Source organism: Coffea arabica, chromosome 4c (assembly GCF_036785885.1).
Source record: "Coffea arabica cultivar ET-39 chromosome 4c, Coffea Arabica ET-39 HiFi, whole genome shotgun sequence".
NCBI lineage: Eukaryota > Viridiplantae > Streptophyta > Magnoliopsida > Gentianales > Rubiaceae > Coffea > Coffea arabica.
This window is the reverse complement of record NC_092316.1, coordinates 12,512,885-12,527,372: the sequence shown is the minus strand read 5'-3', so window position 1 is coordinate 12,527,372 and position 14,488 is coordinate 12,512,885. Positions and strand designations below refer to the sequence as shown.

Here is a 14,488-nt window from a genome sequence, read left to right as displayed (position 1 = left end):
TTTCAGGTGCTGCTGCTGTTTTCACCTTCCTACTCGTTTGTACGCTAGAATTACACACTCCAACAGTGCACTTCCTAACTCCCTCTCTGCAATTGCTTTGACATTTTGACACTGATCTCTCCAACCCAAGATCAGCATATCTCCAGCAGTTTACTGATCTTCTTGATCACAATTTAAAAGCAATGGAGGATATGTATGGATTGCCCTCCAGTAATACTACTAGTACAGAAGGCAACCCTTCTACTTGTCAGCCTCCAATTGCTGCATCTCTGAAAGAAGACGATTTTGAGGCTTTTGGGGCTTCATGGTCTTCAGCTCTATTCGATTCATCAGCATCACCAGATGCTGCAGGAGCTATTACTTGTAATTCCATTAAGAGGAGTAGTACTACTGGAACTGGATCATCCTCTTCGGAGGAAGAGAGCTTTAGTGCAATGAAAGCAAGCATCTCTTCCCATCCATTGTATACTAAACTTCTCGAGGCTTATATCGATTGCCAGAAGGTATAAAGTGTAAACTTTGCACATATGAACTAGATGTTCCTCGACAGAAGCCTTTATCACTTGAAGACTGGAATCTCTATGTGTTTATGATTGCTGCAGCTTTCACACTGTTTTTAGGTGTTTAATGAACTTCTGTGCGATTATTCTGGATGAACAAATAAAGAAGAAAAGAGTTTGAGACATCATGTTAACTAATTTTCTGGTACTTTGTAGCAAAGATGGAGTTTCAGACCCAATAAGATGATCAATTCGCTGCAGGTCATTTAGGGTTTCTTTTTCTTTTGTTTATGGATCTTAGCTTGGGAAGACCGAATGGAGTTGTGCAACTAAAACAACCTACTTCTTCCTTGTCTCATGCTTCTTATTTTGTATATTGCTCTAACTTTATGCTGAGAGACTTTGTATTCTTTTTTCTTTTTTTTATTAAATTACAAATCAATCTTGAAATTCTTCTGCGCATGTGGATTCATAGAATTATGTCGTTTTACTTTCCAGGTCGGAGCACCACCTGAGATAGCCATGTTTTTGGATGAAATACTCCAAGAAAATCAACTTTCCATAAACAACACAGGAACATATTGCGGCAATGACGATCCTGAGCTTGATGAGTTCATGGTCTTCTTTTTTCTCGTTTTACTACTTATTTGCCTTAGTAATCAGTCTAGTTCTCGAGTTTGCTACCTTACTATTGATCTTGTATTATTTTTCTTTTTTTCATGATGAAGGAAACTTACTGTGATGTGTTGAGCAAGTATAAGCTGGATCTTGAAAAGCCTTATGATGAAGCAAGCAAGTTCTTAACCAATATGGAAAGTCAGCTGAGCAATCTCTGCAGCAATACTCCCAGAATGCTTGGTTACTTTCTCTCCTTCACTCTCAGTCTTATACTACTAAAAAAGTATTATTACATGCTATGCTTTTCTCGGAAAATGAACAGAGTTGTAAAAATTGTGTTCATTGGTTTTTGTGCTTATGGATTCTTTAAAATAAGTCTTTCATGCATACTTATTAGAGCACACATTGGATAGGAAGAGTAGAAAATTTTGTTGTCAGGTCCGGAAATCTAAGAAAAAATCCAAAGAACTAGATGGAGAATTTACATAAGAAAGGATTAAGAGGATTGCAAATAACATTCATGTACCATCAAACAGTAATTTCTAGTTCCAAAAACCCTAGAAACTAGTAGCACCATTTTTTTTTAAAGCAAGTAGTGGTTCTGTTTGGTTATGTATAGAAAACAGCATGGAAGCTTGCTGTGTTTATGGCTTAAATAATGCTAGTGGCTGTTTCATAAGGTTTTGGTTGTACCTTATATTCTTGTTTGCTGGAAAGAGTGGAAGTTGGAAAACAATTTGTAGTGCTATAGAGCATTTACTAACTGGCAAACCTTGAGCGTCATAAACCTGGCAAAGAGTTCATTGGCTAGAAGAGTTTGTGCACTTGTGGGGTTGAGGGATGGTACAGTGGCACTGGAAGGAAACCATCTTTCTCTTTTGCAGTGTTGTATTTCTGTACTAGTTCTTCGGGGTCACTTCTTCTTGCGGAGATCAAATTGAAAGAAATAAACTCCAACTTCTTGGTGGACAATTTTTCATGTTTCAGAGTCTTAATCATAAATAGACTGCTTAGTTATAGCACTTAGGCCTAATCCTTGATGTGGAAGGAAACCTTTCTATCCTGGCATCAAATGTACGCGGAGAAGTAGCCTATTTTCTACAGCTTTTCTGTAAGAGGAAAGGTCAAAAAACCTCAAAGAATCAACTATTATTCATTACAAATTAAAACTAATGCAATTTCAATTTTTTGTGATATATGGGCTTTTTTCATACTCTCAAAGAGAGAGAAGGAAGAGAAAAAAGGGGTTCACATTTAAGCCCTTCATCTCCTCTCTCAATATATACTTCTTTTAAGTATTCCTCCAATCCCACTACTGTTATTGCCCTTGTCAGAATTCAGTCAAACTTGTTAGCGTTCGCATAATCGTATTGCACATACTCTTTTAACTTACAAAATTTCGAATTTTAAAGCCTAGTTTTGAATGAAAATTTTGACATGGTACCATCAAATTTTTGAAAAATTAAGTAAATCAATATAAATTTTTTAGTTGCTAAACAAGTCCCATTGGCACAAATAACGATGTTAATGGCATGGCCAGACTGTAACTTGTATTCTGTTCCAAAAATTGATTTTCAATAACGTATTGGATAATGATGAAAGTGTTCAAAAACATGAACGGATTCTGTATTCAGATACTCTTCCTCCTATTTGACAGTTAACTAAGATCTGGTTAGCCATGTAAGTATTTTAGGATGCTTAGCAGCTTTTCAATGAGAATATGTAAAAGGTATGAAGATCATCTTATCTTCTAATGCAGCAATAATATGTTAGGCTGTATTAAGGTTTTAATATGTAGGTGATCTCCGCCGGCCAAAGTGAAATCAGAAAAAAGTGACTCTTGGAAACAGTTGGGCACGATTTCTAATGTGGGAACTAAAACCTAAACTGAAAGCAAATCTCTTTTCTAAGTTTTAAATTCATTTTCATTGCCATCAAGTACTTAGGAGTAAAGTTCACAGCCATTGGAATCTTGCTTAAGGGCACGTGAGATGATGGCAAAATCAAAGTAACAAAGAGTTGTGTTTCCAAAATATCACGTTCATATGTGTTGGCTGTATGATTTTTGTCTTCCAATGGCATCCATTCCTCCTTCTGATTGCTTGGGCTTTTTTTTTCTTTTAGGTTGTATCACTTTGTTTCTAGTAAAATAATGTTGCCAAATGTACTTGGCTTGCTGACATAGTATGGCCTCAAACTACATTTAGCATCATCTGAGAGAAAAGCTGCTTTCAGGTGCATTCTCCCTAGATATATTCAAAGTTTGGCTGCAATGTTTTAGTTCATGTTTGATTGACTGATTCCACTCTATAGTACTTTTAGGGCATTTGTGTATACTATATTCTGACAATTTCTAACACCTCGAAGTTCATTTGTGATAAATATGTCCCCAAGTTATGTTTTAATCAATTGATATAAGGTCCAAAGCAACTTTCGTTTTTGGTTAGCTGCTTGTTCAGGAATAGTTATTTTTTCTTTTTTTTTTTATGGATATAATAATTAATTTTTTGGGGCAATTTTATTATCTTTAAACGAGGGAAAGGTATTCTTTGACCAAAATAAAAAACTAGTAGTTCTTTAGGCTGTTCATTTTATCATGTGTAGTCCATACTTAACCTTAAATTGACATTTGATTCCCGCTCTTTCTATTTTAGTTGGCTCACATTTGGTAAGACAAATCTAACTTTTTGTAAATTGATCATACTAAAGATTCCTTTCTTACGATTCTCCAATCATAAAATCTATATTTGTATATCAAAATATATTCAGGTCTTCGACATGTTATTTTGGTTTGTGATAAGTTGAATTTTTATTTTTATCCTATTGGAATGCTTCATAGAAAAGGCATAAGAGGAAATGTATTATATCTCTATTTCAGTTGTCTAGAGGATTTTTACGTTTTCCACCTTTTTAACTCGAACATCTTCAGTATCCCAATATTTTAAACTTCCATTTATTTTTTGGCTTTATTGATTCTTTTCTGAATTCTCTGAGAAATTCATAGTTAGTGGTTTTTGTGATATAGTTTGGGTGAAAAAAGAAACCTATACATGTTAGTGCTCTATTTATTGTGTTTCTAATTGTTTTCTTGTTTGGGCTCAAAAACCGATGGAAATGAAGTGCAATGGGTCTTTCTTTTTAAATTTTTTCTAACAAGAAAAGTGTGGGACTTAAGAAACAGGGAGGAGGCAGAAAAATTCAAATCCAGAACCTCTAATTTCTAAGATGACAGTGAATTAGTTGTATTCTTGATGGTGAAATTAGGTGCAAGATCGGCAACCACAATATTCTTTAGGTTGTTTTTGTTTTTGTACGATACGGACAAGATAATTAATTTGACAAACAGTTAAACTTAGATGCAGATAGCACGAATTAAATATAAAACAGAAAAAGAAAGATAAGAACATCTGGCTGCTTTCATTGTGTTCGTTGTTGATTAACTTTAGCTAACTAAAAGCTAGACATTTTTTGTACTATTATTCATTAATGAAATTGACTATTAATTAGTCTAGGTCTTTCAACTCCAAAACTTTAGTGTAGCCTGATAGTCTTAGAACCTTTTAAGCAAAGAAGGTTAATTAGACTACCTATAAGATCATTTTGAAGTGCTATAATACTATTAAATACCATTTCTGCAATTATTTATGATGAATTTCTAATAGTTTACAGTTTCCATATTTGGTTAAAGTTAATTAAATGTTATCTATGTATCATTTGAAAATTTTTGTACAAAATTCCAGGATAGTATCATTCCGAATCCAATGAAATTTATACCCCCTTAATATTTGTGAAAATTATAAACTCGATCCCCTCCCCCCAATCCAAAAAAGCTGTGCACATTGTTTAATTGATGGTCCTGTTTATCTTAAATTTGTGCATATATAATTATTTTATGATTCTAAAACACCAGGCATTTCTGCTTTATTTGTCATTATTAATACATTGTTGTGTTATTAGATGAGGCAGCAAGGTCTTCAAATGAAGATGGAAGCAGTGGTGAAGTGGAGGTTCTACAGGAGAAAAGCTCTAATGGGCCAGCTGAAGTCAATAATGAAATTAAGGAAAAGCTCTTAGTGAAATATAGTGGTTATATAAGTTCCCTAAGGCATGAGTTCTGCAGAAAGAAGAAAAAGGGAAAGCTACCTAAAGAAGCTAGGCAAATACTGCTGAATTGGTGGAAAGTTCACTGTGATTGGCCTTACCCTACGGTAAATATTTCTAAATTTTAATACATTAATATGATGATTAAACCCTTAATACAATATTTATTAATGTTACTTCTATAAGAGCAAGTTGGTTAAAAAAAAAAAAAACCATAACAATTTGAATTAAGCATATTTTCTTAAGGTTTTATCTATTTGGTGCCCTAAGTCTTAAGATTAGCAATCAAGAAGTGGAAAATGCCTCAACTATTAGACTTTTAAATTAAATTATGACCCACACCCTGAATTATGTAGATTGTCTCAAAAAGATTTACCCTTTGCAAGAAAAAGTGACGACAATGAATTGACGAACCCTTATATAAATTTGTAAGTAACCATTAGCTAGGCAAATTCAATTCAGAGACATATGCATGCGATTATATTTGCATGTGTATACATTGATACAAACACATGTACACACACCCTCAATCTGCACAGACAGACAAATATGTACTTATAGATACATATAAATATACGTATAGGAAATATTACTTGCACGAAACTTGTTTAGTTTCTCAAGCACCTCTCTGATTTTTATTTGCTCAAAGGCTAAGTAACTCATTAAGTCTGCCTTAAGCATGTTAGTGGGTAGTGCATTCGTGTTAGATCCAAACCTAGATCATCATGGTTTGAAAAAAAAAAAAAAAAACCCTAATCCTCAAGAGTCTAGGTACCTACCTATTGGACATTCACGGGCATTTCTATGATGCGCAATTATCAATTGGAATTTTAAAAGCAATAATAAATATGGATTTCGAAGATATTAGGCATTGATAACCAAATTACCATTTTCAAGTTGCAAAATTGACATTCAAGAATAGTGCGTGGAAGAATTATGGACAAAAGTGTTGAAATAATATTAACTAACTATATCTCTTGAAATATTATCAACTAATTATGGGTCTGGATATGGGCGTGAATTATAGAAACTCAAACCCTATCGAGGACCATTTTTCTCTTGTAAGGTGTAGGTCTAATAGTGTTTGGTTAATATAAAAATTTAGACCGAGACCAATTGAGAATGTGATGATCTAGATTGAGATTAGGTAAAATTTGAGCCGTTAACATGCATAGTCTACCTCCTCATTTTCTCCTAACCAAGAAATGTTGGGCTGTTAGTCTTCTTGATTAACAAAACTTTAAAGGATATTCGATAAACTAAAAAGGCTGTGCAAATATTAATTTTCATTATACAAACTTGTAATTGACTACAAGAGAAAAAGCCATTTGCCAATTCATGTGAAGTTTAAATGACTAAAAGCTGGACGCACATTGGATAGTTATCAGCATAATTCAATTATGCCACATTTTGTAGTAATTCCTCAGATAAAGTTAGAAAAACAATAACAAGGAATCACTGTGAAGAACCCCTAAGTTCTAACTGCTTAATTTTCGACCTTTGATTCTCACACCTATTCCCCACACACAAACAGAAGTATCTGTGTCATCATATACCATTACTATGATGTATATTTTCCTGTATATTTTGTGTAAAATATGTGGAAAACTCATGATTGTATTAGTCGTGCAGGAAGCAGACAAGATTGCTTTGGCTTCGTCAACAGGTTTAGACCAAAAGCAGATAAACAATTGGTTCATAAACCAAAGAAAGCGCCATTGGAAGCCACCCGAAAACCTACAATATCCATCTCTTATTAACAACAATGAGTATGGATCATTTTTCCTGAATGTTGACTAATGCTAAACAGGAGCCATATAGATTAGCAATCTATGCATATTGTTAAACTTGGTCTTTATCCCATGGAATACTTTATAATTTTTCTTTTCTCTTTTGGGCATATCGCTCTTTTTGATCATTGTTATCTTATTTGCAATTAATTGATGGAAAAACCAATATCACTGGACTAGGGTTTTTCCATTGTAAGGTTTCGGGTTGAAATTCTGTACCTAACAGTTGGGATGGGTGCAAAGAATAAAATGATAACAATAACGATGATGATAAAGTTAACAGAAACACCAAATGGCATACACTATTTTTTCTTTTTATTTATTAATTATATTGTCTGTGTCCATCTGGGAGTATACCATTTTAATTAATTAGTCTGATTAGTCCAAGTCCAGCCACTCATTTCCATTAATAAAATCTCTACTGAGAAAAGGCAAGGCATATGAGGGAGTGAAATATTTTGCCCATGCCACCCGATGACTCCTGTCTGCTCCTTTTCCAGTGTTCTTGTACTCTCCAAAAATTAGAGTCCTATCAAAAAAAAAAAAAACAAAAACCTTTGTTAGAATAATGGTTAGAATGCATGAATGCCTCTAGTACATTAGATCAAACTTTGTTAAAATAATGTGAATTTCACTTTGTTACAATGCAAAAGGTTTAGACACTTGGCACCTTGATTTATTCAATTTGTGAAAACTAACTTAGGATCTATGTGTTTCGAAAGTATGCACATTAATGCAACTTCTTAAACAGAATGAGGGCATTATTGTACTAAGAATGCCTATTTTGTCACTAGATCACAATCAAAGTAATATCTTGCTAGAGAAGAAGCAGCTTGTCCAAGTGCACAAGTTCCCTTTTAGATATTTCTTTTTGGATTAATGCTTTTTACCCTTTTAGATATTTCTTTTTGGATTAGTCTTTTATGCACTATTAGCGTTGGATGAATGATAACTAATGAAATTTAAACTTGAAATTCAAATTTTAAATATGTATCATATATCTAACCATGATAGTTTATACAGAATCAGTGCATATAAGATTTACTCTTTTTTTCCTCTTCTTTTCTTATAGTTATATAAAAATTTTACTATACCATATTTTTATTAAATGTGTATGCCTAATAAAAAGGAAAACTATGACTAAAAACTGTTTCAGAGTTTTTCGTAAACATGTTTACTAAAATAATTTAGGTAAAATTCTATTACAGACCTGGTCTGAGTGTACTACAGTTTACCTAACAGATGGACCTCAGGTGAACCCACTGTAGGACCAAACATTTCCCTGAAAATCTATGTCAGAGTTTTCTCTAATTCGATGCCATTTTATTGATTCTTGGATTTATTAGACAGGGCATGGAATTAAGAAAATTATTTAACGTGCTTACTTTTGTTTAGCCGGATCATTCCCATCACTCCAACCTCGGGGATCTATGACATTGTCCAAATTGGTATATGAATATACTACTCGAGAATACTTTCCAGAAGCTGTAGACAAGAGAAGTTTGCCAGTTCCAGTAACGTTACTTCCCAGGAAAGCAAATCCTCCAGTTGTATTAAGATTATCCCTGTTGTTAACAGCTATCACTCCTTTACCCTTGGCTATTGAATTGATGGTTGACTCCTATTTGAGCAAATGAACAAATTGCAAGAAACTTTAGGGTTAGCAAATGGACATAAAATTCTCAAGACAAAACGCAGATATAACACTAATATAGCATTTCTTTCCTGTCATTTTTTCATGCTTTTTGCAGCATAATCTAATTTGGTTTAATCTCAACAAACAATATCCTATCTCGAGTACATCTAAAGTTTTGAATCGACACATGCTGAATAATATTAACTCATTATATACTTACACTACCCATCCAACTATATTTCTGGTGCCATAGTTTTAAAAGTATGCACCAGAGGAAAGTCGAATAGAAACTATAATAAGGAAGATAAGGAAATAATGAAAATCAAATACTTAACTTCATAGTGATGTAGCACTTCCCACTATGATCTTATCAGATCCTTGGATGAATGATTCAAGATGAAGCTACAGCAGTGAGGATGGCACCAATGAAAGCAAGACAGCTGAGATGGCAAAGGATCAAAGTCATAATTGCAAACAAACATCTCACAGCCTTGCTAAATTCTGGGACAGGAGATAACCCAAACATGGTCACGCTGTGGAAGACATAATTGCTCCAGCTAAACTATTTCAAATGTGCTCCTTTGCTGTAAGGAATAGTAGTAGTATGACTCAGTGTAATCAAATTAGCCTTTATGCTCTAAGCATATACATGGATGAGGAGATAACTTTTATTGCTCCTTAAGTGTCATGGTACACTTTGTAAAGTTGCTTGAGCTGTTGCTCAAATATTGTAAAGTTCAGTTTATATAAAATTCCATCTAACGTTTCCGAAAAAAAAAAAGATTCAAGAAAATAGTGTTTTCCATTGTCAACCAAAACTGTGCCCTGGTTTCCTAGTAGTCGTACTTTATAGTAAAAATTTTTGTCTCCTGTTATTTTGAGTGCAGCAACTCCTTTATTCCGAGTGTTTCCAGGGGGAGAAACACCTGTGTTCTACAATTTCATGAAAAAAGAATTAGTGTCACTATGCGATGAATTCATAGAAAACAAGACATGTATTTGTAACTGAATTTTTTTTAAGAGGTTCTAAGTTCAAAACCTCCCTTCTATTTCTCTTGCCTCTTAAATTCCAGTACTATCCTGCTGAAAAATAAAAAGATAATAAAGAAGAAATTTTCTATGCTATGCCCTCAAACATTAAGAAAAACAAATGTTATAAACTTACAATAAGATTTGACACTTACAAAATTCTTTGATTATCACTTACCATTGGACTATACATAACATTTAAAAAAAAAAAATTGCACTTTCATAGAAAAAGTGACACAAAGCTAACTTTAATCGTGCAGCATATAATGTTGAGAGCAAAAAAGAAATCTGCTCAACCTTTTCTTCCAATCAATAATTTTACAATACCCAAATGGCATGTAAGAAACTTTAATTAGTTTTGTACTTTTAGTGCTAAGGCCCAAGGCTGTATACCTCAAATGTGATGTTGGTGGCAACGACGTAACTGGCTTCAACGATGACTGTTACTGAGTCGTTCCAAGTAGTAACTGTTTTAGATTGTCCATCATCGACTCCAATTAAAGTAATATAGTCCTTATATTTCGGAATAGTCACCTTTTCCCTACACAAAAATAGTAATTAATGGGTGGATATTCCAAAAAACACGTTTTGTGACATACAATTTAAATGAAATTATTCACGTAGCACTTTGAAATTATTGTTAATTTCAAATATTTTTAGAATCAATATTCACTTATTTTTCTAGGTAGATATGATCCGGGAAATTAGCAGGGGCGGAGGGAAGGGGGGCGCCAAGGGGGCAACCGTCCCCCCTCCAATTGTTAAAAAAAAATTTCTAAGTAAAAAAATTCTTATTATATTGTTTTGCCCCCCCCCCCCCAAATATTGATAAAAAATTTCACTTTGCCCCCCTCTCAAGGACCCAAACAATAATGTTTGAAAGTTATTTGGACTTGGTCCAAATAACAGAGACTCGCCCCCCCTAATTGCAATTCCTAGCTCCGCTACTGGAAATTAGGGATGAATTTCCCGAATAGTATCCTCGTTAATACAGCTATATTACACCTAATTCATCATTTAGAGACACATTGCTCACATTTACTACTATCTTGCACTTAGATACTTTCTCAATATAATTTCATTTCTTTTCACAAGTTAACCCCTTAATATTGAAACAAGAAGTATTTTTTTAAAAAAAAAATGTAACGAATGGTTTAGATCAAGCCAAACTAGACCCGATTTAAACCATAAATTGCATGCCGTGATTGTCACCAGCAAGCGTGACAGCACTACAGAATCTACTTAACGAGTATTCATGGAGTATCCGATAGACAAATCCATAAAAAAAAATTATTGAAGGAGTTGTCACTGCATGTGCATACCTATAGATTCCTGGATGTATGTAAATTTTGAATCTGTTAATATTGTCTGTTCGAACCTTGTCGATTGCTGCTTGCACTGAAGTAAAGTTGCCCTTTCCATTCAGATCAACTTCCACAAACGGTTCATGATGAGACTGGGACCATGTTATAAGCTCAGGTCCAACACCACCCCTAGAAGCATTAACTGCAACATTACGCCAAAAGAAAAACATCAAGAAAACCACAGCAAAGGTACTAGAGTTTCTCAAGTCCATGATCTGGGATTTGTCTGGTAAGGAAGCAGAAAAGGGTCTGAATTTGTAGGAGGTTACAAGAAAAAGAAATAGCCATCAAGTAGATATTTATATACGTATATTCATGTGTGTTAAGAAAAATTGGAATATTAATGGGAGAAAAATAGCATGAATAGAGTTTGGCTTTTAATTAATTATTAAGAATTTTGAAGGAAGTCTTCTTGTGGTAAGTTGTGTACTTAATTATGGCATTGTAAACAAATTTATGCCAACATTATTTTAGTTTGTCTTTCTTATATACTCTAAAATGTATTTTACCACCATACGTACTTATCCATGGATAGTTACCAGTTCAATTTCAAATACAGTTTGTTGTAAATTTATGCGGTCCTTCAGTTTTTGTTTCGTGCGAGCCAATCTCTACCTCATTTTTTTATCATACCGTACGTGGATGTAAATTAAAGTAGGTAGGTTTTTAATCTTCAAATCTAACAAAAAATACAGAAAAATGAAATAAAACAGAAATAACGTTTCGAATATTATTATACACATGTTTAAATGACTACTAAAAAGAGATTGCAATTTGATAATTCACGTGAAATTTATATGAGTTGGATGCGCATTGCACATGATACGAAAAATATAAAAACTACATTATCATGTATATATTGCTGCATATCTTGTATGAAATGTATGAAAAGCCCATGATTTTCTTAGTTGCGAGGAAGCAGACGAGATTGCTTTCGCTTTATCAACTGGCTAAAACCAAGTCCTTTAGAATTGGTCAAGATAGTATACCTTTCTATCAATTCAAATTCGAACTTCTTTTGGAATATCCACCCATCACACAGGACTTGTCTAGTGTATTTTACCCTTCGTGTGGTTTGGTTTCGTGTAGTTGGCAGATTATTGCATGGGATAGAATTTACCTAATAGATACTCTCTAAGAAACAGCTACAAGTTCCCTTGTCAAAAAAAAAAAAAAAAAAAAAAAAAAAAGCTAAAACCAAAAACAGGTCAGCAATTGGTTCGAGAACCAAAGATACACTATTCTTTTAGGACAAGTTTATCCAAAATACTTGTTGAACAACACGTCTACCAAAAAAAGGTTAGGCCGCTCATGAAGTGAAATATTTCATCCATGGCACCCGCTGCCTTCCATTTGCTCCCTTCCCAGTGTTCTTGAAATCCCCGAATACTGCAGTCCTATAGACAGAATACAAACCTTAGTTAGAACAAAGCAAAGCAGGGAAGCATGCATGAATAATGCCTCTAATATCTTAAAGCAACTTAAAATAGGTTGAATGTCAATTTGCTATAGGACGTACTAAGAGGCTTAGACACTTTGTACCTTGATTTACTCGATTTGTGAGAAAGAAATTAGCTTCCATTCACTCAGGTATCGGTCGCTTCAACACTAATGAGTGCATAATAATCCTCAAAAAAAAAAAAGAGTGCATAATGATATTTAAGTTTATCCAGTGTGTTATGAGACCTCCTATTAGGTGGTGGTCTTTCTGTTGTCTTATGAACATTTTCTCACATCACTTTTGAAACAGATATGTACCTCGAGTAAAAATGTTATGGAAAAATATACATGGAGTTGTTTTCTATCAACATGTTTTCAAAATACTTCACCATCCGAAGATATGTTATGAATACAAGGCAATGCATGGATGCATAGTGAGGTTGCTCATAGACCTGCGCACAGTCTCACATGACCAGTGGGTCTCAGTCGAACTCCAACCTGACATGAAATCTCTACAATCACCAATTATAATTGAATTACACGAACTATCACGACAAATGTATATGCCAAAACAAGAAATGCAAACAGTGAAATAATAGTGCGCAAAATCACAACAAATTTTGGCATTCATTGAACATTATTATGCCCACAATCAATTGCATTCATCCAATTTTGCCATCAATTGCGCTCTGAAATCATAACTGCGATTATAGATGATTTTGATCCCGAGCGAATATTATGTAAGAGTCTATCAGAATATATATATATATAGATATATAGACAGAGAATGGAATTTTTTTTTTTTTTTTTGGCTAACCCCGGCAAAGGGGAGGGATGCCACCCCCACTTTTATTCATAATAAGTAGAGATACAACGGGCACAAAATTGAACAATTTCCGTTTGTAGAATTAGGATAGTTTCACGATCCTAATAGAAGGCATTCCAATGAAATCTAGTCGAATTTCCCCACGAGCCAGTCGTAGCCATTCATTCCAGTGCTCATACAATTTGATATCCAGGTGAGGATGAGCTACTCCAACATTTGCCAGAGTATCCGCCACCTTGTTAGCCTCCCTGAAACAGTGGAAGAGCCTAGTAGGTACGTCAATCAATTTCGATATCTGCTGGACCTGTAACCAAGTACACCATGGGCAATTGATTCGACGTTGCAGAATTCCCACCAATAGTAGGGAGTCTACCTGGACGTTAATATTTGTAATTCCCCTTTGATCACATAATTAGAGTCCTGTCAAGAGAGCCAATGCCTCAGCCTGGATACTAGATGCCTCGCCGAAGAAAGCTGAGAAACCTATCAAGGGGCGCCCTACCGCATCCCGTATAACTCCGCCTCCACCAGAAGTCCCAGGATTACCTTTGAAGCAACCATCAGTATTCAAAGTGAAATATTCCTCCCCTTCTCCTGGTTTCCATTGAACGATTTTGAAGCCAAACTTCTGTTTTGTTTGATGGGACCAGTCATACAACTGCATAAATGACTGACATCTAATATTGAGTAACCCAAAATCTTCATCTAAAAGTGTTGATTTTCGCGTAAAAAGGCATTTTCACTATTTAAGTAAAATGAATGTGCAGATATATCCCTCTCAATTGTAAGTTTTGATGGTCATGGGATGAGGAAGGCCATAGAATTGACTATGTGATTTACTTATTTGTGAAATTAGGATATAACGAGAGATTGATTTGAAGTTGTTAAAATTAAGGCATAATTATCTTTCTTTAACTTGATATTATGAGTATTTAGTGTAATCTGAGAAATGGTATAATGATTGGTTTCTAGATTTTTGAGGAATTAAATTTGACAAAAGTACGTATATTGTTTTATCTATTGAATCATTGAAATAAGTTTTGTGCAAATTGCTTGAGGACAAGCAATGATTCAAGTGTGGGGGAATTTGATAAGTGAATATTTAACGTGTATTTTGTACAATTTTGGCATGAACTTTTGGTATGTTTTGAGAAGATTAAAGCCATATGTGAACTCTATTCGTG

General features: G+C 34.2%; 2 protein-coding genes across 2 annotated transcripts; one reads left to right on the top strand and one right to left on the bottom strand.

The window, feature by feature from the left end:
- LOC113739000 (homeobox protein knotted-1-like 2) lies at window positions 1–7,184 on the top strand. Its single transcript, XM_072045063.1, has 6 exons — window positions 1–503; window positions 999–1,118; window positions 1,229–1,358; window positions 4,123–4,128; window positions 5,076–5,326; window positions 6,852–7,184. Exons 1-6 carry the CDS (start codon window positions 183–185, stop codon window positions 7,017–7,019), a joined length of 996 nt encoding a protein of 331 aa, XP_071901164.1. The 5' UTR covers window positions 1–182; the 3' UTR covers window positions 7,020–7,184.
- A 203-nt stretch (window positions 7,185–7,387) lies between these two features.
- LOC140004684 (pectinesterase QRT1-like) lies at window positions 7,388–11,250 on the bottom strand. The gene is made up of 5 exons (XM_072044823.1): window positions 10,997–11,250; window positions 10,068–10,215; window positions 9,492–9,578; window positions 8,395–8,630; window positions 7,388–7,538 (listed from the first exon to the last, which is right to left on the bottom strand). Exons 1-5 carry the CDS (start codon window positions 11,248–11,250, stop codon window positions 7,388–7,390), a joined length of 876 nt encoding a protein of 291 aa, XP_071900924.1.
- Window positions 11,251–14,488: the final 3,238 nt, after the last annotated feature.

What these genes read in the sequence shown, in the direction of transcription:
- LOC113739000 (XM_072045063.1), top strand. Translation starts at nt 183, where the DNA reads ATGGAGGATATGTATGGATTGCCCTCCAGTAATACTACTAGTACAGAA. An exon ending in CTGAGCTTGATGAGTTCATG is followed by an intron (nt 1,119 to 1,228) that starts GTCTTCTTTTTT and finishes TTCATGATGAAG; the next exon opens with GAAACTTACTGTGATGTGTT. An exon ending in GTGATTGGCCTTACCCTACG is followed by an intron (nt 5,327 to 6,851) that starts GTAAATATTTCT and finishes TTAGTCGTGCAG; the next exon opens with GAAGCAGACAAGATTGCTTT.
- LOC140004684 (XM_072044823.1), bottom strand. Translation starts at nt 11,250, where the DNA reads ATGGACTTGAGAAACTCTAGTACCTTTGCTGTGGTTTTCTTGATGTTT. An exon ending in ACAAAAATTTTTACTATAAA is followed by an intron (nt 8,631 to 9,491) that starts GTACGACTACTA and finishes TTGCTCAAATAG; the next exon opens with GAGTCAACCATCAATTCAAT. An exon ending in AATGATCCGGCTAAACAAAA is followed by an intron (nt 7,539 to 8,394) that starts GTAAGCACGTTA and finishes TTTTTTTGATAG; the next exon opens with GACTCTAATTTTTGGAGAGT.